Source organism: Ambystoma mexicanum, chromosome 4p (assembly GCF_040938575.1).
Source record: "Ambystoma mexicanum isolate Mex_15411 chromosome 4p, UKY_AmexF1_1, whole genome shotgun sequence".
Taxonomy (NCBI): Eukaryota; Metazoa; Chordata; class Amphibia; order Caudata; family Ambystomatidae; genus Ambystoma; species Ambystoma mexicanum.
The window spans coordinates 954,768,523-954,794,553 of record NC_090927.1 but is presented as its reverse complement, the minus strand read 5'-3'; the positions used below and the strand labels follow the sequence as shown (position 1 = coordinate 954,794,553).

General features: G+C 42.8%; 1 protein-coding gene across 2 annotated transcripts in view; it reads right to left on the bottom strand.

Moving 5' to 3' along the window:
• ASCC3 (activating signal cointegrator 1 complex subunit 3) overlaps nt 1–26,031 on the bottom strand; it is a 2,962,611-nt gene that overhangs the window by 1,376,774 nt on the left and 1,559,806 nt on the right. For both annotated transcript variants that reach the window (XM_069606524.1, XM_069606525.1), the window contains exon 15: nt 19,129–19,263. In XM_069606524.1, the coding sequence (XP_069462625.1) occupies nt 19,129–19,263 (135 nt within the window). The remainder of the gene's footprint in view (nt 1–19,128; nt 19,264–26,031) is intronic.

Below are 26,031 nucleotides of genomic sequence, written 5' to 3'. Positions count from 1 at the left end.
CTACATTGTATTACTGTCTGATCTGAAGAGGTACACGTGTATCTTTTAATCTGCATCAATAACAAGGTGCAAAGAAATGTTTATTACAAAAACATTTATATTTTACAGTTAAAATATTTTACTCGCTTATAAAATATTCCCCAGGATCGGACTTACTTTTTACTCCCTAACAAATGATATACTCCCAACTTTAAAAAATGTAGAGTAAAATAAATTTTATACGGGGCTTCTCAAGCACTGGAAAGGCTCATAAAACGTATCTCTACAAGAGATTTAGATAGGAAATACAAGAGGATAGTCAATGTTCTCAACAGGTCCAAAGACTACTCACAATGTTTAAAATGCCACTAGACAAATTTCCAATAAATGAAAAAAACAATATATTTTTAGTTGTGCTTCTTGGTAATCTAATTAAGGTATCCAGGAGTGTGGCCCACGTTACAACTAAGGATGGGCAATTAGAAATAGGAGCCTCGCATTTGTAAACATTCCTGCAGATCCTGCCTACTAACATGGGATTGCAGAATTGCAATCAGGCAAAACCATGGACAGATTTTAAATCTTTAATCAAAGCGGTGGAATGAATGACACATTTTAAGTAGGGCAGAGCTTCCCATGCCAATTTCATACATCTCAAAGCAAAACAGGTCAGCTGAAGCATTAAGCAAATGTTGTGCTTAGCTGCGCCAATTCAAACTTTCATAAAAACCACTCTCCAAAAACAGGGTTTCTGTGGATTTAAATTACTGCGCGTTCGCTGCCTTACAGCTACAGAAACTGTAACCTTTTAAAAAAATGTAATTAAAAAACGGTTCATGCTTCTGCCAGGCGGAAACCTTAATTCAGGTCATATGTCACTCACCTGCACCAGCATATTATGCTATCTTCCAATCTGGATTTCTCTCTACATTCATCACTCACACTAGTGAGTCACTCCTGTACTATGAAATCTCAAATTCATGTCTCACTTATGCTTGGAAGAGACACTAAATACTTCTAGATGTTATGCACCATTCAGCCTTGCATCAATGTGCCAGTCAACCACTCTCTCCCCCTATGTGTGAGCATGGGAAGAGACAAGTACACGATCTAAAAACAGTGTTTGCAAGGCTGAATGGTGCAGAACATCTAGAAGTAGTTAGTGTCTCTTCTTATCCTATCCCCTGTTTTTGTAGGCAGCCCAGCAGCGCTACACAGGGACAGAAGAGTCCACAAGGAAGGGACATTTAGAACTCAACTCTATCCTTTCCTGTCTTCCTTCACAGCCTTGCCCCTGTGGGTGTTAAAACCCACAGTAGTTTCGGTCTCTGTGAGAAATAACTGTTCCTCAACCACGGTGGTTTTATTCCAAAGAACAGGCTGACTACCTGGCTTTGGAAAACAGACTATTCTTTGGTTACTCTCACTTCAACTTGAATACAGTTGGCAATTGTCCAAACCTTTGTGTTACATAGCTTATTTAAGAAGGACATTCCCTGTTAACTCAATTAATTCCCCCTTATACTTTGTAAAGTCACTTATGCTTGACCAGCCTTACGGGCGCAACAAAAACTAAATTTGGGGGTTGAGGTGGGGCTAACCCTTCAAATGTTGGGAGCAGCGCCAACTTCAGAGACGGTGAGGTTGCAACTTATTTGTGTGGGGGGCATCTAAGTTCTTTACAAATTCTAATAAGAATTCTAGTGCAGCTTCAATGTTACAAGCAGTTAACGCTCTCATTTAAGGCTGAAAGCACCCACTTAAGGACTGCTGTGAGAATGAGCAGTCTCCTGTCCCCCCTCTACCCTTGTAATCACACCCCTGACATGCACGTACTACCCCCATATCACAATTTCAATTGCATAAAAATGTATTCGTATGAATATGGGTGCTAACAGTGAAATGCTTTACGTTAGTAATTACTGGGGTTTTGTTAATAGTGAAGGCCAGGCGACATTTAACATCTGTGTCCTGTTCTGTCAAGCTGAGCCACGGCTCTGTATGTCATCCAGGTCGAGTCATCATAGCCCAAAATGTAAGGATGGGATGAAGCCAGTCGGCTCAATGGTGTTGCACCACTGTGTCTGTCAGCCTAACACCCCTTCTTCGTGCAGTTCATCCTCGTTCTTCTCACACGTTCTCTCACCCTCAAGTCTCACTAACCTGAAAGGCCGGCAAAGGTAACGCACATACATGGCAGCAGGAACAGGCGGCCAGGGTACTTTATAAACAGACATCATAAGCTATGTGAACAAAAGCAGAATATGGAAACCAGTTAGTGACGTGGGCTAGTAATACGCAAGAGGGCAATTTGGTAGAATGTACGTGAAGGTAAAAATGTACCTTCGTGGACAGAAGGGGTGCAAGGGGCACAGAGAGTATAACCATTCACAGAATGGCTCGTGCCAATTTCGACTTGCTTATCCGGATTTGCATACTGAATGAAGCCTGTAGTCTAATGCGAAAAGCAGAAGTACACGTACGAGAATGCAACAAAAAGCTGGCAAGTTACTTCAAAACAGAACACTTACCGCTTGCTCGGAAAAAGTGTTCAGGATATGCCATTGCAAATTGTACATTTACCACCGAAAGCAACAATTGCAGAAAGTATTTTACACTCAGTTGCTTTTTGCTTACGTTAAAGAACCAAGAGATTGGGAGCGAAATCTGCAGCAGAAGCTCAGTCCAAGAGAGGTTTAAAGAGCACGGGGTTGAAGCAGGATACTGTGCCGACGCTGGCCACGGAGCAGAGCCACGTGCGATACAGCTGCTGCTGGGTACTTTCATCAGCGTACTGCTCGCCTCTTAGCACTTTAAGGCATCTTACGTAATGAACCCTATGGTGCGCGCCTTTTAATCACGTGCTGTATAGTTTGGCGGAAACGCAAGGAAGGGCCAGGACTCTCAGGCCTCAGAGGGCACAACCACTGTTGCAGGGATTTTCCCCAATATCATTCAGGGCTTTCACCTCTATTCCCGGAACGGAGGACTCCTCAGTGGTTACGGGAATCGTCCTGGTGTGTCATGTACAAAATATGGTTACCAAAAGGCCCATAAAAAAATGTGGCGGTATCTCGACTCTCAGTCACTCTCTGCAGATATGTGTCCCACCACCATACCTGCCAGCATTCCCGAGTGAAAAACCCAGAGATATAAGTCAGTGGAATGTCCCGCCCACATGTTCGCTAGACTACGCCCACACGTTCGCAATATATTTTACTTTGCACTATATATAGATTCAAATTTGAACGTGTATGTGAACTAAGTGCATTATTAACGTGAGAAAGGAATCTCGAGAACACAAGCCACAATAGCTTTTATTTTCTTAATCCACATAGCGGAGGCCGTAACGTGTGCCCTTCATTAGTTAACTCATTTTGAAGGGAAACATGAGTGCATTTCGGGAGGGACAGCAAAGACACATTTACCACAGTCAGATGTGTGGTTAAGAAGTGCTGAAGGGCAGCTACTTGCTGGTATCGCGTGGCCTGAAAGGGATCAAAGCACACAAATCCAGGGGAAGTGCAGGAATGGCTGGAAAACCCGGAGATGTGTGGGTTGAAATATACCCCAGGATGCGAGAAATACAGAGGCCCGAGTCAGCCATGAGTGTTCACCGAAATATAAGGCCAGCACAGAAGTGAGGTCTGACGTAAGGCCTATGGAACCTAAATCATAAAAGAAAGAAAGTGGGCCTAAATCCGAAAAATGCTAAGATGTGCGCAATGGATTTCTGGAAGGAAAAGAAAGACTTGTGGCTGACAATCTATGTAGAGCTGCACTGACAGGTAAAGAAACCACAGTGCACAGTATCTTCAATGGGATACCAGAATTGTGCTCCAGGCAGCTAAAGTGAAACAGAGCATTTCACGTGTAATAAATAAAAGAATGTCATTTTTGTTTTTACCTCATTTAGATTGACAATATGCTCAACAAAATGCTTGCCAGACTTTCAAAGTGTGAACATGGTTTCTGCCTATAACAAGCTCATCCACATGGACAATTTCAAAGCAACACGCATATATGTTGAAACTGTGAAAGCAGATGCTGTGGAAAGTAACAATTATGTGAGAGTTAAAGGCTGTTTGCTGATGGGAAAATGGTTGGTCATTTCTCCAAACTTGAAACGAACCACCAGGACGTCTCTCTGTTGCCCTGGAGAGTCAGGCATGGCTGTCTTCATTCATCAATGCCCTTCCTTAAAAATACAAGCAGGAATCCTTTTTTGGATCAGAAATGCAGTGGAAACCAGATAAAGTCAGGTCTGTTTTGCAGCAGGCGTGACGGCCAGGTCACAAGTCTCATAAAAAGTCCATTAGTGGGGCTATCAGGCATCTAGCTCTGCTACGGTCACATGCCTGAAGAGAAACAAAACTGGGAGAGCAAGGGTGGGAGCCAGAGAGACAGATGATATGAAACTGCAGTTTACTTAAATGGGAGAAATACATTGTATCGCATAAAAGGGGCAGCATACATGTCAAAATGGTCATTCCAAGCTTTTATTAGAGGTGACAGTCACCCCCTTCTACCCACGCTAAAACGATTTTGGTGGAATAAACACAACTAAGGTTATTAATGAAAATGTGATTTGGGCCTTCCCTTGATTCTAGGAGAAATGGAAGTTGGTAAAAGCATGCCAGTAATAATTAATGACGACTGTAAAATGACATATTTCTCACTGATATGGTTCCTGAACAAAAACTGTATCTCTGCACAGGAAGGGCGTGCAGACTCCAGACTAGTCTCATTTGATTCGCTTTACAATGTAGTTCTTATAAATATATTCATATATGTAAAGATGTGGTCATTTAGGGTACTTGCCATGTTTTGAGATTTCTATGTCCTAAACCATACCAATCCACCGGTCAAAGTGAGATGATGAAGCGCTCTCCTCCCACAGCTATCCCAAAGCACTCCCCCATCCCCTTCCCCTTGTCCTATCAGCACACAGGTGGGAGGTGGGTAGTGAGTAGTGATCATCAACCAATCCCTTTTGTGAGAATCATGACACGTTTGAGATGTAATTTGCCCTATTAGTAGATTAGCTTGCATTAGAACTGGGGCTCTTCCAATAATTCCAAGAGGCAACCTACTGTTGAAATCTGGCGAGAAACATCCCAGCAGAGAGGCCCAAGTCTTGCATTGGAGACAGGTCCCAGGAGACATAGAAGCTGACTGAGACCCCTTGGAGGAAAGAGGAAACGCTTGACTGACCCCCTTTGCTGTCCCAGCGGTGCTCCGCTGCTCCCTGATGCCCAGTTCCAGGCCTTTCCTGTAATTAGAACTACCCAAAAGTCATAGATTGTGTAGGCCGTATATTCTTCCAGCATTGTTTAATTATTTCCCCATTGAAAATAGTTTGTGTAGATCCCTAGCATATTTATCAAAGTAAATCAATAAATTCCCCTACTGAATTCACAGGATCTGTATTGTTGGCATTCAAAGCCAACAATCTTTTCCAGTGTGTTTTGAACCAGTAAAAACAAAGATCTGTCAAAAGAATGAATCCCAAACCCTGTTTCCACGTGTGGGCGCAGGGTGCAAAACACATTTTCCTGTTCTGTTCTGACCAAAACCCCAAAGCCCTTTGTGTTATGGTTAGGTGTAGCAAAACAAATTTCTTATTTACATTTTCTTTCTCACATTGCATCTGTGATTCCAACCTCCAAACGATTTTCCCATTGTGCTCTGATAAACACCCCAAAGCCCTGTATGTTCATGTTAGATGTAGGAAAACAAATTTCCCATTTCTTCCTATTCTTTCACATTGCAGCTGTGCTAAATACCTCAAAATTGATTTCCCATTGTGTTCTAATAAAAACCCAAAAGCCCTGTGCGTTATTGTTGGGTGTGGCAAAACAAATTTCCATTGCTTTTCTTTCTTTCATATTGTTTCTGTGAGTAAGACCCCAAATCCAATTTTCCCATTGTGTTCCACTCTCTGCCACGGCCTTCCATTCAGAGGAGTCAAGTCTAATTGATGTTTGGAGGGTGAGGGTTGCTGCGAGAAAAGTATAACCCTGTTTGAAATCACTTTGTGTGTGTTGAATTGTTCTTTTGTTGTATTGGTGGGTGATTTAAAAGGAATTAATTATGACAGCATCTTTCCATGTTGGTGCCTTTACGGAACTCATTTTGTTCTTGTGTTGCCACAACATTGGTGGCTGAGGTTAATCTATTTGTGATATTTGGCTAAATAAATTAATTAATAAATATATTCAGAATAGACACCGGCCTGGTTCCTATTCCACTGTGTTACCGGGTATTTGCTGGGGTTGGGTGAGAGACGCGTTGGAGGCATCAACAAATAGAAACTGAACCTAACCAAACTGTTTTATTGTGCGCCACATTCATTGTGGGGAAAGGAACGCCATGAATTGGGTGTGATCATGTAATAAAATACGATAGATCCCAAGCTCTTCCCCAGGAACCCGGAGAAGAAGTTAAAAACCCTCAGTCTCCGGGCTAAACCCGGAGGTTAGGCAGGTATGCCCAGCACCCTGCTGCAACGGGATCCTTCAACTAAGTGCCTCGTAGTTTCTGAAACTCTAGGAGGGGCCCTTGCACATATGTCTGCAGTGAAGGGGGCGGTGTTCCCTGGTGTATTCCGATAATCTGAGGAGGGGAAAGACCCTTTCTTTAGGGCGTTGCTAGTGGGAACAGGGGACTGCCTTTCACTTAAGTCTCAGGTGTCATCTGATTAGACCTGGGCTGGACGGATTGCAAAGTCAAGGGCTGCACTCATGGGAATTTTTTTCTGGCTGGCACCGACAAGGCAAAGAATCTCTCTCCAGAGTGTCATTGGCTGGCACCAGCACAGGAGCTGGTTCACTCTCCTGCATTGCACAAGCTGGCACCAGCAGAGGAGCTGTATCTCCCCTGAAAAGTGTTAACAACTAGCAGCACTAGGGACGGTCTCATGTGCACGGTCACCTGGTGGTTTTCCTTTGGTTCAGTGTCCCTGCAGCATAAATAAGGAATGTGACCTATTGCTTAAAATGCTGACTGCAGACCCAGCGCTGTGAGCACATATTGTGATTCTATTCCAATCATATCACTTCACCAGTTCCCTTATATGAACACATTCCGAGCACCTAGAGAACGTTTGGTATGCAGTGGGCACGATACAAGAACACACATACATTCACCCTGTGCTGCCTGTCCCGAATGGGGAGACTTCCTGAAGCTAGGCCTGCCCATCTGATCAGCCTCACACCTTCCTTCCCCCTCGTGCCTTGCCGCATTCTTCTAACTTCTCTCTCCCTCGTGAACTTAGCCATGGGGAGTGGCCGACACGCTCACCTGCTGTTTGGAGATGTGAATGGTGTCATGCAATAGGCCTGCTAGTAAAGTGAAATACGGTAGATGAAGTAACAGGCAGAAAGGGCAACGGGAGGGTGAATATGGGGTAAAAGAGTGATGCAAAGAAATGCAGAGTTAGTGAGCTCAGAAAAAACAACAGAATATTTAGCAGTATAAGGGAACGACTTCAAGGGTGAGCATCTGTAAAGTTTTGTAACAATCACAGACCATCATTGCTCAGGCTCATGGGTCACATGGGGGATCCTGTGACCCACCATATGAGACTAGGCAAGTCACAACGTCATTGCCACTGCCCACAACCCAGGAGCATCCATTTATTTTTAAAGTACTTTTTAAAGACATTTTAATATAGGGGTCTGCGGCATGCCACACGGGTCGTTGCCGTGACCCTCGACGACCCCCAAGTGACATCCCGGTGTGAGATGGGTTTATATATAGGCCACAGTTGCACAGATACCCCAGGTACAGCTTTTGAAAGCAGAGAGTGCCAATAAAAGAACAGATCCTGGTCAATGAAACATCTAGTCTTCCTATAAGGTCCTCTGCACTTGAAGTGGGACGTGTGGTGTCTCTAAACCTTTCTCAAAAGGTCAGTGGTCCTTAGATGATGTCCTTTTAATCTAGAAACCAGATACCCATGGGTATGCATAATGACAGAGGCAGGCTGTTCCTAAAATGTTTACAAACATGTGCCTTACTTCAAACCAACCTCTTGTTGATGCATTGACAAATGCCCTCCTCTTTTTCTACTCTGTCATCCTATCAGGAGTGCCATGTACTAGTTGAGGGGGAACCAAGACAAATGGAGACCGGTGCTTTGTATCATTTATCACGAAAAAAGGGGTACCTGCAAGGTGCAAGTAGCTAGCTGCTCCCTTGAGATAGCATACTACAAATGCCACTGATTTGCCACACATGAGAAACCGCATTGAACTGTAGGGCAAAAAGGTCTTTGAAGCCCACACATTTGGTTCTGCAGGATTATATATTTAACAAGTTCCTTGATTTTCTATACAATAGTGGATTCCCGATCCCCTCAAATCTTGGTCCACCTAGAAAGTTAATTCCCTTTAGTACAACTATTAGTTTTGAAGATCCTTCAACTTTGTAAATGGTGGTTCCTGCTCACCCCTGAGGGCTATTCAGGTTCTTTCATGCAATGAGTTATCTTGGTCGAGCGATGATCTTCTAACAGAATTCCCCACCCTCCTAGATAAAAGGTAACTCCTGAAGCCCTCACCAAAATCTTGCTAAATTTAGAGAATTCATTCCTTAAATGCAAGACTTGAATTTGTAAATCCTACACTTTTGTAACTGGTATCTCTTGTGGCAGGTCAGAAGAAGTACACAGACTCTGGTTTTCCAGCTCACAATTTAGGTTTCTTAAAGGAAAGGTGAAAACTCCTAACTTTCCCTAAGCTAGGTTATGCCCTGCCTAACAAAACTAACGTGGGTGCTCATCAGTCGTCAGTGATAGACCAAATCAAAAGTCCACTGTCCAAAACTAAGCTATCCTGACCCTACCAAAATCACAACCAAAGCACAGGAGAATAACTCCCTTCTCCTGTATGACAACTTTTGCATCCAGTTAAATTCAATAGCATATCCTTAGGTAGTGCTTGGCAACTGTAGCTATCAAATACTACAATTCAGATATTGGATACTTCAAGGGCTCGACTGCCTCTTTCCTTCCACAAGATATCTCTTTTTGTTTCTCTTCATCTAAGCTAATGATTCTCTCTTTATTCAATGTCCCGTCTTACAATGACTGGGACAAGTTTGAGGACTCAAACACTGATTCTTTTGACGTTCATTCACTCTCAATGCTGTATCTTGAACATGACTAATATGAGCCCTCCAGCAGTAACACTACTCACAAATTCTTGATATTTTGTCCTGATTGGGACGAGTGTGAGCTTTCCAGTAATGATTCTCACTCTTTTTGTATACTTTTGACAGTTCCTCTTCACTCGGATGAGTATGAGGTTTCCAGGAATGATTCTCGCTTTCCACATATATTTTTGACAGTTGGTCTTTACTGGGATGTGAATGAGAATCCCAGCAATGACTCTCGCTCTCTTTGTATATTCCTGGCACTTTGTCTTTACTGGGATGAGTACGATTGTTCCAACAATAATTCTCGCTCTCTTTGTGTCGTCTTGACACTTGGTCTTTACTGGGACGAATATGAATCTTCCAGTAATGATTCCTTGTTAGGAATTCATGCTTCCTTCGCTTCCCTACCTATTATGCTAGCGCTCACTGGCTTCCCTGGAAGATGTAGCATTCACAGCAAATCTAAAAGCTGCTATGGATTTCGCAACATCCATTTCGTTATTTACTTTGGAATACACCCCAGTAGGCATTACTCTCCCGGGTTGCTTCTCTAAAAGCGTCACAGTTCAAGTGATCCCTGCGTCCTTCACGGATCATTATTTTAAACCCTACGAGACGCTACGGTATTGCCTTTGCTCATGCCAATTGCTTGTACTTAAGTCAATAAACAGATCACTGAACCAATTCTTTCGGTAGAAGCTTCCCCGTTGCTATCCGGTCCCTTGATCTTACAGACCCAACCTCTCTTTCCATGCTATGTGCCATGAGACTATGGCCTTTAATGCCATTTCAGGTCCACATTTTCAAGTTATCCTAGGACTTCCTTGGTTGCCGTTGCATAACCCTCTCATCGAGTGGAAGGAGAACAAACAAACTGTTCAAGGTCAGCATTTTCCCCCTCATGCGCCCAAGGACATACGGAAGCAAGTACAAAGGATTCTGGTATTGCAAGATACTCTCTCCAAGGACTACCATGATTACGCCGATGTTTTTTGACTCCAAAGAATCTGAGAGTTTACCACCACACAGGAAATACGACTGTCGTATCGAGTTGATACCGGGAGCTAAAATTTCTTATGGCAGGACACATGCTTTATCTGATGAGTTATTGGCGACGATAACTTTAAAAAAGGTTTAATTCGACACTCAACCCCTGCAGCAGGAGCACCAATTTTTTTATCCAAAAAAGGATGAAATCAAACTCCGGCCATGCATAGATTATCGCCAACTCAACACCATCACCATAAAAAAAACAGGTACCGCCTACCTCTCATTCAAGTACCATAAGACCAAGCTCAAGTGTTCAGCTGGTATACGGAACTGGATTTAGGGGCTCATAGAACTTAATAAGAGATGGCACAGGGTAATGAGTGGAAAATGGCTTTCTGAATATGGTATAGACATTACGAACACGTGGTAATGCCTTTTGGACTTTGTAATGCTCCTGCCGTGTTCTAACATTTCCTGAATGACATATTCAGAGAAATATTGGACACTCATGTTATAATCTATCTGGATGATATTCTTGTCTTTTCATTCTCTAAAACAGAAAACATTCATCATGTACCTGAAATATTAAAACACCTAAGAAAGCACCATTTGTACGCTAAATTATCAAAGTGTGCCTTTCATCAGACCCGTATTGCATATGTAGGCTATGTACTCACTCCTCAAGGTATAGAAATGGACCCACGTAAGATTTCTGCTATAGTGGATTGGCCGGCACCCTGTTCCGTTAAGGAGTTACAACGGTTCCTCGGGTTTGCTAACATTTGTAGGAGGTTCATTCCAGAATATTCACATCTCCCATTATCATTGACCAGGCTTCTCAAGAAAGGAACCCCATAGGTTTGTAATACAGAGACAGCAGCGACTTTCACCGAATAAAAGAAAAGATTAACTTCTGATCCAATACTAATGCTTCCCGATAGGTGTCTTCCTTTCATAGTAGAAACCGATGCCTCCAACTATGCTATGGGTGCCCTGTTAGAACAACGAGATCTGAATACTACGAAGACAGACCCAATCGCTTATTTTTCACAGACTTTCAATTCAGCCGTGAGAAACTACTGAATCTTTGAAAAGGAGCTACTCTCCATTGAATAAGCATTCGTAGCCTGGAGACATTTATTGGAAGGAGTCCAGCACCCTATCACCGTTCTTACAGATCACAAAAACATAGGATTTCTTAAAAACGCCAAAGCGGTAAACCAAAGACAGAACAGGTGGATCCATCCATTTCTTTTCCCGGTTTGACTTCACAGTTACCTTCAAGCCAGGATCCCTTTACGCCAAAGCAGATGCCTTATGTTACACAGATGATGATGACATCTATGATGTACATAATATTCCTTTCTTTTTACCTGACAAGGTCATTATGGCCCTATATGTTCCACTCCTTCCTTACGAAGAGACTTTAAGGAAACATACACCCCTTTGAAAAGGAAGGAATTCTTGCAAAACACATTACACAATCACAAACATCAAGGGTTACTCTTCCATGAGAACAAACTATGGTTACTCTCCTCACCAAGTCAACAGACCATGCTTCTTTGGTGTCAAGACATTCTGAGAGCTGGGCATTTCGGAATACAAAAGACATTCCAGAAAATCTCTAGATATGCCTGGTGGAATTCCATGATAAAAGACACCATTGATTAAGTTTCTAGTTGTGCTATATGCGCTTAAGCCAAATCGTCTTGACTTGACAGAACCCCACTGAACTCTAACACACTTTACCAGTTCCCAACCATCCCTGGCAATCATGTTCAATGGACTTTATAAAAGAACTCCCCCTCGGTAAATGCAAAACAGTTATACTCACTTATCAATCGGGTTTCCAAAATGGGCCATTTCATAGCCATGAAAGCGGTGCCCTCAGCTCCAGTCCTAGTATTACGTTTCCTCCATAACATTTACAGACTACATGGCCTTCCTCAGAACATTGTCACTGATCGTGGGTGTCACTTTATTTCATCATTTTGGAGATCAATAGATTATTAGATATCCAATTAGACTACTCCTCAGCTTATCACTCCCAAAGCAATGGCCAAAGCAAAACGGCAAACCAGATCATCGACCAGTATTTGAGATGCTACTTAACTGAAATAGAAACAGGATGGGTAGACATGTTGTCCTTAGCAAAATTTTCATACAAGTACTCTTTATACTGCCATACAAACCACTCACTTTCATTTATCCCCTGGGAAACATCCTACTTCTATTCCACTTAAACTACCCAGAGCTAGTCAAGTCCCTGCTGTCCAGAACTATGTCAGTTACATCTTTTTTGGGTTTACAACCACCAAGACGCATTTACTAAAAGCTAAGATGAATGCGCAGCTATATGCTAATAAGTAAAGAAGACCATCCTCAGAGTATACTATTGGGGATGAAGTCTGATTGTCTACAGAACATATTTGCATACTTGCCTGTGGTAAGAAACTAAAGCCCAAATGTACAGGCCCTTTTCCTATCTGTCGCATTATTAACCCTGTTGCCATGGAGTTGAACCTTCCTGCTCAGTATAAATTGCATCTTGTTTTCTATGTCTTATTAATGAAACCAACCACCAGATCGAAATGATATCCTCATGACATGGGGAAAGGTCTGTGGGAGGAATATGAGATACAGGCCATATTTGACACCCATAAATGTAGAAATAATGTACAACATCTTGTTCATTGTAAGGGCTATGCAAAAGAAGACTGGTCATGGATGGCTTCTATGTATATGAATGCCCCTGCATTACTCAATAGATTCCATGCCAAATATCCTGAGAAACCAGCACCTGCTATCCCTTTGTATGGGAGGAATTTTGGAGGGGGGAATACTGTTAGAATTCACGCCTTCTTCGCTTCCCAACCTATTATGCTAGCGCTCACTTGCGTCCCTCAAGGCTGCAGTACTGGTGGCGAGACGGACAGCTGCTATGGATTCCGTGACATCCATTTCCTTATTTACTTCGGAAGCCACGCCGGGACTGCTTCCCTAAAAGCGCCACGCTTCACGTGATCGCTGCGCCTTTGACAGATCATTATTTTTAGCCCAACGAGACGCTGCAGTAGCCTTCTCTCAACAGTTACCGTTTGCATTTGGACCCATATATCATATTTCTGTTGCTAGTTATGCATGTATTTAGCTAGGACACGTTAACAAGACTTTTGTTTGTTGATTTTGAAACTACCTGTAACGCTTACCAGGACTCCTCGGGAAGGTAATACCTTCCTAGCCTGTGGACCTGATACCTTGGAGCCTCTAGGATTCTTTTTCTGTTTGAACAAACAAATGACAACAATAGAAATGCTATAATATCTATTAACTGAGATAATACTACATGAAATGTGTATTCCCTTAAATCACTCCCTTCTAACTGTAGGGCTAAATTCCCTTCTCGCCTGTGTTTTATTATTGTGGAGCTCTCCATCCTGCTTTTCTACAGGGGTGCGTTGAGAGGAAGAAACAATGGTAACTTGGGCTGCTGATGAACTCTTTAGCTTCTTGCTCTGAAATGTCTATTCGTTTTAGAATGAGTCTTTGGTAAGTAAGCAGGTGAAGATACTGTAATCTTTAAGGGCTTGAATTGATTCCCACGTAGGAGAGATCTCTCTTTCAAATTACTTTTGTTCTTTCTCCTTTTCGCAGGTTCTAGGAATTCGGGGAAATAATTATGGCTGCAGATGGCTGCACAGTTACTCAGGATGAGAACGTTTTCTTAAAACGTAAGTTCACCAATACAGAGTAACTACTGCAGCCTTCAAGGTGGAGCGCGGTAACAACTGTGAGGTGAAAACTTGAAGAACCTTTCAGGTACGTAAAAGCTTATAAAAACGTCTTCTCTGTTAAACTGTTAAGTTCGTTTTTTAATTAAATACCTCCTGTTTTGTCTGCAGGTTTTCGGAAGATGTGGTGGCTGCGGAAGAAACCTCTGACTGAAGAAGCTGCGGCTGCGAGCAAAAAACTACTGTCTGAAGAAGCTGCAGCTGCGAGAAAAAAACTGCTGACTGAAGATGCTGCAGCTGTGAATGAAACTTCTGACTGGAGATGCTGCAACTGCGAGTGAGATAGCAGCGTCTGAGATGACTTTTGTCGGGTAAGTCTCTTATGTGAACTATGGAACTCTGTAGCTTTTCGTAAAACTAATGTCTCTATTATCTCCTTTTCTTCACAGGTTCTGTAAGGAGAAACATTGGTAGCATTACCCGCTTTCAGCGGAGAAGACGCGAAGCGCGCGTTCCAGCGGAGGCGAGGCTTAAGTAGCGCCTCTGCAAATATTAATAGAACCGTGATGCTACTTGTAAATGGGCTTTGTGGCGGCCATGTTTAGTGTATGAAGTTACTGTTGAACATCACAGGAGTCTATGGAAGTATATGCTGTGGATGGTATGAATGCCATGTGTGCCAGGCTAACACCCACTTTTGACCTGCTGATTGATAGAATGTTCCCTGCCTAGCCTGACTGCCTTAATGAGGACTATGCTCACTGACTGGGATCATGACACTACCATTTTAAAGACGGGATCAGGATTTGTCACGCTCTGCATTGCTGTTAGTATCAAGTTTCCAGGTACTATTCCGTTGAACTGTAGTCATCATTCCCTGACTTAACCCTTACTATCACTTCACTCACCCTTGTCCATGGTCATCCTCTACAGCTCCTGTACCCCACGTCCCAAGTTGCAGATAGTAGGTGTGTCTCGTAGCATTTCGCTGGGGCAGAGGGGCATTCTGCTGTGTGGTTAAACCCTGCCAGTGGATTGTGTTCCGACTGGCTGGCTGTGTATATCTTCATGCTCCCGAGAGACCATTAGGCTGCCCGTGATCAGTAACATTGTTATTCTACTTGTGTCTTCTTGACACTTTGTCTTTAATGGGACAAGTATGAGTGTCCCAGTAATGTTTCTCACTCCCTTTCGACACTTTGTCTATACTGGGATGAGTAGGGGTATGCCCGTTACCTTCAGTCCCCTTCTCGGGTCACCCTTTCTCCCAGTTACCTGAACTACTCTGGGATGATGTCACCGGGTCTCCGTTATGCTGGGACTCTCTTCATTTCTTGTCAGGGTGGTTACTGGTTTGTTCGTCCCACAGTCAGGCTGCTCACTCCTTAATATCGTAGGAAAAATGGTATCAGTGTCGTTCATGGACATGCCAGTCCACCCCGATGCGGTCACAATACCACTTGTTCGTCTCTTGAGTTGGGGACTCTCTGTGACCAATTCAGGCTTCTGTCTCCTCTCTCCAAATCAGTGCCATGCGTCGGAGGATGCACTCTGATGTATCTCTTAATTTGGATGAAGAGCATCCAAGTTTCTCTGAGCTTGCTCCTTCTAGCTGATTCAAACTTCCCAGGCTCTCTCTCCTCTCAGGTATCCACCTCCAATATTTATAATGCTGCTATGGGACGTCCCTGGCACAGCGTAGTGTCAAAGTCCTTCTTTTGTGTTTCAGTTAGACCCTGTATTCTTCGAATAATCTTATTAGTCTCAGTACACAATAAATGTTTCTCTATCAACCAGAGGGCTTGGCTGGCAAAAATACATTCTAGTCTGTTCTTCCATTAGATGGTTTAGAAGTTTGGTCAGAGACATGTTGTTTAGGGAGTTCTTAATTAGAAATTGAGTCCTTGTACCCACAGGGGAAGTCTCTTTCAATGAGGTCCCGCTTGGCTCTACCCCTTGGTAGGGTGAGGCTCACCTCCCTAACCTCACAGGGAAAAGCTCCCTGCTGGCGAGAAGTGGCAGAATCCCGTGATTCATCACACTGTGCTCACAGTTCCTTTGAAATAATGGACTGTCTTGGTCAAGCATGAACCTTATGGCAGGTATGAATTGACGTGATTTCACACCCTCCATGAGTGGCTTAGTTTCTCAGCGAGGAATGGGCTCTCTGGTCTTTGTACCTTTTGATACTCTGGTGGCTCTTACTCCTTTGCAGGGACATGGTTCCAGGTTCACCACTCCTGGGTTTTCATATTTCTCTGCTACTCCCTTGTGGGGTCTGGGTTTCAGGTTCACCCCTCTCGTGTCTTTCTATTGCTCTAAGGTCATTGGTCCCCTTGCAGGGCTTGGATTTATGTTTCACCCCTCCCGGGTATTTCCATTTCTCTTACATCTTAGTTAGTCGCATTTGGGCCCGCTGGCTCTTTAGCCTGAGCTCCGCCTTCCTCCTCCCTCTCCTCTGCATAAGCTCTGTACATGTGTTCCGTGGCGTTCCTCGCTAGGGAGTTAACTGCGGTACTGCGCTTCTCAGGTTGTCAGCCCTGTCGCAGTGGTTGCTCGTCTGGGCCTCATGATTCGTTTACACCTGTGTGCAGCATCTGCAGCAGTTCGGACACTCTGTGCCGGAGACCTTTTTACCTGGGACACTCTGCCCTCCTGGACTCGTCAGCATTCAGCAGGCTCCGAGATCCCTCGCCCCCACAGGTAAGGTCTCGGGCCATTTTATGTTCTTCTCTGCAACGAGAGATGCAACCCCTGTGTCTTTGTTTCTGTCATCATGGTGGGGTCAGCAGCCAAAACAAGCACATTTAAAGGCCTGTGTACATTTGTATTGTGCTCAGCCCCCATGCAGCCAACAAACAATTGGGACTCTGGTGTTAAGAGCGATGTTACACACTTCTCACTTGGTGATTGCTTGTTCCCCAACGGGGGCTCACCCCCAGTGAGATCCCACTTGCCCTGTCCCCTAAGGGAGGTTTTGCATAGCGGGCTCACATACCTTGTCCAAAAGGGGTGGCTCCCCCCTTGGGAAGAAAGGACACATTCCCTGGATTTGTCACACTTGAAAAAAAGTTAAAACTCCATGTTAGCCCTGCCTCAATGGTAAAATGTGGTAAGGTGTATGTGTCCCATGAGAATTCCTTTGGTTCATCAGGAGTGAAAAGAATGATTGTCTGTTACCATGAAATCACATTAGGTTCACAGGAATACAAAGGGCTCTTGCGGACCAGGTCTCCAAGTTGTAGGACCCCCACCCTTGTGAGTTCATCTAAGGAGAAGATATTCTCACAAATACAGCTTAAAATACTAGAGCCCAAAACATGGTGTGCTGGCTGATAAGATTCAGAATTGCTCCCATTTCAAACTAGGCGGCTCTCCTCAGGCCAAGTCTTTAAATACACTTTACAGTATTTAAAGTGTCACCTTTGGATTTCGGCTCATCACAAAATGCAACCAGATGGTCAGCCTAATGGAAACTCATGCAATGAAGGTCCTGGATCATCAGATCCAGGTTAATTATTGGCTGGAAGGCAAGCTAGCATAATTGTTTCACAATCCCAAGAAACTAAACTCAAAGTTGAAAGGATGCCCAGGATATAATTGGCTATGTGAAACAATACTATTCATGAATTTAAAAACAAATGTTGCCTATAAATTCACAACTAAATCACTTCGAAACAAAAGGGAAAAATGATTTACGATCATGGCAAACACATCTATCATATGAAACCAAATTCAAATAGCCTATGGTTTTAAATAAATCGTACATTTATGAATGTTAATAACCTTTTGAAAAATGATGCCACCCATTCATGCCTAGGCTAGGAGATCCCAGAAATGCAAATGCCAATGATGTTGCTGCAATAAAATGTGAAATAAAATACATTTCTGCATTCAAAACGGTGAGAGCCAATAGCCCCACTTTATTTTTCTATTCATTCACATGCATAGAAGTTATGATCAACCTATGAAGATTAGCAGTGTGAATTCTCTATTCTCTAGAAGTGTCTGACTGATGAGCACGCCATTTGAAAAATTTGATCAATCAAAAAGTATGACATAATCAATGACAAAGCATGGGAGTATAAGTGATTAGAAAAAGGAGCACACACAGGGAACGGAAAGCTAACACTGCAATCAAACGCTACACTGAAAGCCAATACTCTTCATCTCCGAAATTTCACCTTTTCGGGGTGTGCAAAAAGACTCACTTGTGGATGTCGGGGATCGGATCATATCAAAAGTTGAAGGCACATTTCAAACAAGGTTATCTCAGTATAAATATTTTTGTTCAGGTTGAAAAAAATAGAATAGCTTTAATATTTGATTTCGCTATATGTCTATGTTCTTTACAAATAATAAAGACAGCATCTGCTAATTGCCTTAATTTAAACAATGAACACATGGCTATATTAATGTGTTTGTTGATGTGTCGTCTGCATTCTAGAAACTGGGTTAGTGTTGACAGGCTATGCTTAGTTGCCATTCAACAATACAGGCATTTGTTAGATTATTTCAGAAGTGATAACTTGATTCAAAGTAGGTGGGCTTGCTCATCTCTGCTGAAATGATGCTATTGTGGCATTGTTTAGACATGAACAACCCTTCTTAATCTGCATAACGCTAGCCAGGGTAACACACCTTCACCAGGTTTTGCAGAGTGTGAGGAGTTGCTTCAGATGCCCTCCCTGTCAAGCCATTATCACTAGAGCATAGGGATCTGTGTGAAAAGCATCATGGTACAGAATACCTACATATTTTACAAGTGTATGTTGCTGTTATTTTGTCTTTTTCTTTTCATTTTCACTTTTCCTGATTCCTTCTTTCTAATTGAATTGTTTATGTGACATATGGATACATTTCATTTCTATATCAAGACAAAAAATTGCAAATGAAAATAAAACAACAATATATATCACTGTATAAGGAGTATTACTCATGATTGCAATATCATCCCTTGAGGGATCTAATGGGTTTGGCTCATATCTGATTGGCTTTGAAAGCCAGACATTGAGCTATGGTGGCACCATGATGTAGACTGAATTGCGTGAAAGGCGTGGCAATCATTATTTTTGAAAAGTCAGTGTGCCAATTGGAAGTATATACATTACGGTATGTGCGGATCCATGCAGAAGATTCAACGTCAAGAACTGCTAATGTTACTGCATATGAAACTACACCTGCGCAACTTCATCGTCAAATAACACAAAATAAACTGAGGGAACTTAATTACTTAACCAATTACAATATAATGCCATTTGTCCCTTACCTGTTTTTCAGCGTGCCCATAGTCCGGTCCTTGGTTTGGTAGAAAGCATGAAACTTGGCCATTGTTCTTGGCTATTTCTCTGAGAGCCATAGCAGTTCTCACAGTGGAATTCCGAGCATGAACAAACACCATCACCTAATATTCAATGAATTAGAGATAGATGTAAGAAATGCACAGTAAACTTTTAATATAAACTCACTACACTGATACTGTATATTAATTGAAATCAACAACAACACGTGGTTGATGAAATAAATGTGTTATTCAGTAGTTTCAAAATGTAATAATTCCTTAGAAAAAAGCTTTCTAACATGATGCACCATTAAAGGCATGCTTTGTTTTTATTGCTTGGTTTACCTGTGTTTTGTGGGTGTTGTGAGGGGTCAGTAATGTTGATGATTTATCAACATATGACATTTTATTCTTAATGAAATTATGAAAAATGTCTCACTATCCCTACTCTGCTGACTGGGTTTATAGTGAAAGGTTTGAATACAAAAGGATTGAATGCAATACTTTCGAATCAAAAGGATCTTTAAAAAAACTCTAATGCACTTTTTTTTGGGGGAACGCTAGTATTTGTTTCTATATGAAGGCAAAAAAAACATTCAAAATTTTTTTCCATCCTTTTGATTCAAAACTATTGCAGTTCGAAACAATGTATTCGACCCTTTGACTGGACACCCGGCTGACGATTTCCCTACCTAACCAAAGCCAAGGGAAAACAATCTAACACAGGATAACTGTCTCTCCTACTAAGCAACAAATATGCAAAGAAAGTATATGGCAATACAACATAACATGAACAACATTCACAGTCTCTGAATAACCGTCCAATGGCCTCAGTGATTTCCCTTCTCAGGATTTAAGGTTATTTCTGTAAGGGTTTAACTAAAGAAAGAGATGTCTCATATCAGTTCTTAATATTTCAAAGTCAATATATAAATGTTAGTTAACCAAAGTTCCAATGATAGCAAATCTCTTCTTCTTGGGGAAAAATCCACTTTCCACTTACACCAAACAGCACCAATGGTAATCCCAGCCGCAATGCTTTGTCACCTCTTCAAGAAGAGTTGCCACAGTTCAAAAGAAATGACATCCACAACCAAATGCTAGTGATACACAGTTCTTGGTTAATAGTTAGTATTTTCTTAGTTACAGTTGTAGGATTCACAATGGTTTATCTGTCAGGGTGACTTCTTAGTGCGGCTGCTTCCACTTCAACAACTTCACTTCTACTTGATTCACCATGAGAACAGTCACCTTTGTCTCACAGTACTCCACTTTGTTTAGATGACTACAATGCTGCATCTAATGACAACCAGATATACAACCACATCTTCAGTACTTTGGACTACTACCACAGCCTCAGTGATGTGTACTTCTGGACAGGCTTATCAAGATACGCTTTAAAGTACTTCAACATCTTCAATTAGGCAAGACACTCTTTCTCTGAATAACTCTAGGTTTGACTTTGATACTCTGTTCTCTCTGTCTTCCACAGTCATTGGCACTACAGGTTGTGTCAACTTCAAAATAGTCTTTAACTTCTAATACTAGGTACCCCGGCCATCCTTAAAAAACTTAACGAATACTCCTCCTTCAACATTGATGGCAACTCTATCAAGGTTGTAAAGGAAGTAAAAACGCTTGGATTCTACCTTGACTCCACACTAACCATGAGCAAACAAGTTAACTCCTTAGCGCCCACATCAGCATATACATGCAAATTAATTAGAACCTGCAGACCTTATCTTTCCCCAACTAGCTGCATTACCCTAGCAAATGCCCTCATACTTTCAAGATTGGACTATTGTAATGCTCTCTACTTGGAGGCTAACAAGTACATCTTAAACAAAATCCAAAGGTTACAAAATAACACCTTATGAACGGCACTAAATATCCCAAATAAAGAGCACATATCTTTGATTAGAAGATAAAACCACTGGCTGTCAATTAAGACAGAATCCTGCTAAAAACGACTCCTTGACCCACAAATGTCTCAATAATGCTGCACCACGATACCTTTCTGACCGGATAGCCAAGAAAACTACCAATCGCCTGACTAGGTCTTCCAACTCATGCTGACTCAGCATACCGCGTTTCAACCAAGCCAAATCTGCCGGCAGAAGCTTCCCAGTCATGGCAGCCCAAACATGGAACTCACTCCCCTACTCACTCCGGGCTGATCAAACTTACCCCACTTTCAGACGTAACATACAGAAATGAATCAGAACCAATGACGCTCACCCCACAACCTAGTGTTAATCAACATACCAAACCAGTATCGGCCATCATATATTTGAAATTGAAACTGCACCTTATATTGCTCTCTGAAGTGTAATTGTATATATTGTAATGTAACTGTATATAGCTTTAATTGTTCATCTGCAACTTGTGAACCATAATTTGGGAACTGTAAGTATCGCCACCTATGTGCCGGTAATACTATGACTAATTCTTTGTATCGTCAAGCCTAAAGCCTCCTTGTACTGCTTGCACCCAGTTACCTTTGGGTTTGGTGTGCCATACAAAAACAATAAACAAGCAAACAAACAAACAAGCAGCCAATTTCTCTTCCCCAACTTTACCTGCAACTTTCTGCCAGTTATCAACCCAAGTGACTACCCAGAAGCCTTGGCGCCATTCTCTTAGCTTCAGGTAATGCTTGTACACTTGTATCATAGGCTAATTGACTGTTATCGACATCACAGTACAGTTAGATTGTTTTCTGACTCTGAGAAAGGTTGGATTCACTATTAATATGGGGGGACTCTTGGCTTGGGCAATGTGTGTTCTCTTCTTAATAGTTTATACACTTTAACCTCTCATAAATGAAAGGTATGCCATGTTAAGATAAAGAATAGAATTCAGTCTTTCTTTAGAAATCCCAATTAGGCACACACAATCATTTCTTGAGGTAGTTTTTAAGGTTTTAAGATTGGTATAGAATTATATTCCCACGTGAAAGTGAAGGATAGAATTCAGTCCTCCTTTGCGGAAACACAATTAGGCACATGCAACCACTCCTTGATGTAGTTTTCACAAGTTACAAGTTTTAACAAGTATATTATCAAGGTTAGATGTTCGGTAATGGTCTTCCCAGCCTTCACTCTCATTACTTAAGGACACGTGCCAACTCCTTCAAGCAGTAACAGTCTTTTAAAGATTGAACAATGGGTTTATACAATGTTAGCTTCTCACGCAAGTAAAATTACTTTCACATTATATACGAGTGCTACATTTCATTTGTTTGGGGTATTTCAGCTTCAACAAACAACTTCCACTTGCTTTAAATCTTATGCGAGGGAACAGGGAACTCGATACCGCTACCGACAATGCTTGCGCAAGCGGTTCAAATGCTGTGCTTCACTCACTGGCTTCTTTGACACTTGCTCAGCGGATTGCACTGCTTCCATGCTTTCTTCCGATGCTTTTCTACTGCTTCCGCTTGCTAGGAACCCACACCCTTGTTCAGTAAAGGTGTCTGCGGTTTCGGCCACACATTTAGGGAGACCCACGGCTTGACAACTGTTTCTTGCCTTGGTCTCCTGCACGTCCGCTGCTTGGGAACCACAGCAATCAGGCTCAAATGGGGAAAGACAGCGCTCCTGCACGTCTTCCGCTGCACAGCCTCTGTACTTCAGAGTTTGGGGGAATAGAACAAGCAGGTGAAATCTGCTGTCTTCACGTTCCGGCTTTCCTCTTGTTCTCCCACTTCTGCTTCTTTTGCCAGCCCTGTGCCTTCTTCCTTCTGCTACTACTGCTACAGCTCGCATTCCAATCATAGTTCCAGCTCCTTCCAATTGCCTGAACCTGATGGGATCCTTTTATGCCTTCCAGGTTCCTACAGGAGTGGCTGTTAGACTTAACTGCCTGGCTACTGCCACAGCATGCCTCTTCAGCTCTCTTTCTCATCCCAGTACTTCTGAGATTATGGGACTTGTAGCCCCCTTCAGTAAAGTTATCTCTTTCAACAATTAAGTTATGTTTAAGGACAGCTTTAATTCTCTCAAACTCATTAAAAGATAGACTGTAAGAAATGGTTGTCACAGCGGAAGACATTGGATTTAAGGCATTTTCTCTAGATCCTTTTTCATGATACCTTAGTGAGTAAGATAGGATATGGAATTTATAACATGCATATACACAAGTGTTTTCAGGCAAGGAGGGTATTTATTCTCCAAATATCTTCCTGTTGACAATATTTGCTCAGATTTAACAGGGTTTATACCCCAGGTTATAGATCTTATATGTGGGTCAGGGCCACTATAATGCCAACAGGACATTACCTGTTTTGGCAACTCACAAAGGTACTCCCTGTCAGAGGATAAATACTGCATCTCATCCCACGGGACGCCTCACCACCCAGGAACCCGTCTCATCCCAGGTGATCCTCCCACAATACACCACCCACAAGGTCAGGATCTGGAAGCGTCAGCCTTTCCCTAGCCACCTGGGAGGAGACGTAAGGCAGGGTTTCCGTCAGGGATTCGTTGGATTCTTCACAGTGTTTACCATAGGATTACATTAGGTTGAGGGGAGGCACAGTTGAGGAGCTTCTTGAGCTACTGCAGACTTATTACTGTTTACATGTAACATATCTGCATAGTATTGTGTGCATAGTAATTAAAGTGTCCTAATATAACATTGTGCACTTTAATACAATTGTAAATTTAACACTGCACATACAGTAACACAAGTGGGTCGTTCTGGTGCTTGAAAAGGCACATTATACAAATGCACGAAGAGCAAAAGGCGCTCCAGGGAACAAGAGTCTGCAAGCCATCAGGAAAGCAGATTATCCTATTTCCCTATTTTATGGGACATTGTTGTGATCTCACAAAGCAGGGCACTGCGACAGCACCCCTTAACAGCACATTATGGAGGTTGATGTCTGCAATGGCAAGTGTTGAGGGTAAACAACTTGATCAAGGAGAATTTTCACTTGACCATATTGAGCGAGCCTCCTTGGCCCGAGGTACTCACAGAAGTACCGCAGGCACACCATCCCGCTATAGGATACTGTGAGAAACCTGAAAGTATCTCCCTAACTAGTCCCTGGGGAGCTGTAATCCAGGTGGCCAGGACAAAGCCATCGCTATTGGATCCAGTCCCTGGGGGTGGACCAGTGAGGAAGGATCATCTGGATGGGGTTCTTTGGGGAGTGGGAGAATGATGGGAGGGACGCGGTATCCCCCTTCTTCTGACAACTTTTCCCATCCTACCATGTAGGATATTCCAAAACACTGCTCCTCCACCTTTTTCACACAAACACTTTCACACAACTCAAAAAACAACGGACTAACACCAGAGCCTTTACTCGACATGTCCCAATACAAGGGTCAGGCAAAGTCAGGCAATTGACCAGAATGACACACACCTGACGGTCCTTTCCCTTCCCCACAGGGATAAAAGGTGGAGCATGACAGCACCCTACTAGCAAGGCAGAGCACAGAACGTGAGAGCCAACTCAGCAAAGCAGATCAAGGCAAGGGGAAAGACGGTGAATACTGAAAGGGTGACAAGGGGAGAAGTAAAATTGCCCTTACCTATCAAGGCCTGTGAAACCTCAGCAGACGGAAACATAAGACCGTGAATAAAGGCCAGTGTGTTGCAGCAGATGCCGATGGTACACAAGACCCTCCTCTGCTGATAGCCAAGCCAGGGAGAGACGCTGGTCTCTGTGGTACCAACCTTGACTCGAAGGAGAAGAAAGCCAAGTGGTTTATCACAGCCGGTGAGTCGGGGGGAGGGGCTCGATAAGAAACCGAGCTGTGTTGAACGAAAAGCGGCAAATCGCTACTTTGAACTTTGGGAAGTTTAAAGGAACTTTTGAGAAAGTGGGGAAATCCTGGCCAGGGAGGTGAGGCCGCTACACAGCACAAGGATCTCATGGGGAGAGTCTCCCCCCTCTATGGTCAAGGATGAGCATCTAGGTAGAACACGGTACAACACCACTCATGCTCCACCCACTTTCTTTACCTCCCCTCAGTCCATGAGGCCCATCTTCTCATCCCCTCCCGCACTGCCTCCGGGTCACCCCTTGCACTGGGGTCTGTTTCTGTACCCAAACAGCTCCCCCTTTTTCTTCCTGCACTTATCAGACCTACCCTGTCTGCTGCCTTAAACCTAGCACTTGCAAATTGCTGGCTGCATTACCACTGTTTGTTGCCTTTATTATTTATTTATTGTTATTTATCGGTTTCTTCTCTGCTTTGCACTTTCCACTTCTCCCCCCTTCCATGCACTTTTCCCCTCCCCCCTCTCCCATGCACTTGCGCGTTCTCAATGTCACTGGGCCTAGTAAGATCGCTGTTTTGTTCTCCCCTGTTCCCCTCCCTTGCCTTGTCGCGCTCTGAAACACTTGTGTACGAGCGCGATAGAAATAAAATATCAATCAATCAATCCTTCACTTCTGTACCACAGACATCCATGTGTCTCTGCAAAACCCAGTTCTTCACTTCCACCAGCATGAGGAAGAGTAGAGACTACCCAGGAGAAACATCCTTGGCTCATAATGAAACAAAGAAGAGCAAAGACTACCCAGAACGAATACAATAGGGAATGTGAGGGGTCAGAAATGAGAGGCGGACACAAAGTTAAAGTTTTCTCAAGGTTTGCCATATTGACTGACACTAAATAGGGGTGAAAAAAAGCCTATCTGTCCTTATCCTAACAAAAATATTCCTACCTAGCAAACTAAAACTAAAGGAAAATGACCTTGTGTCCAAATATATCTGACCCTCACACTAACATACACAACCAAAAGATATAAGGCAAATGTGTCCGCTTTCAGTTCCACCAACAAATGCACATTTTCAAACTTATAATTCCCACAAAACAATCCTTGCATCAAGTGTTTGATTCTGTTCCCCTGAATCAGTTCAGGAAGACTTTTGA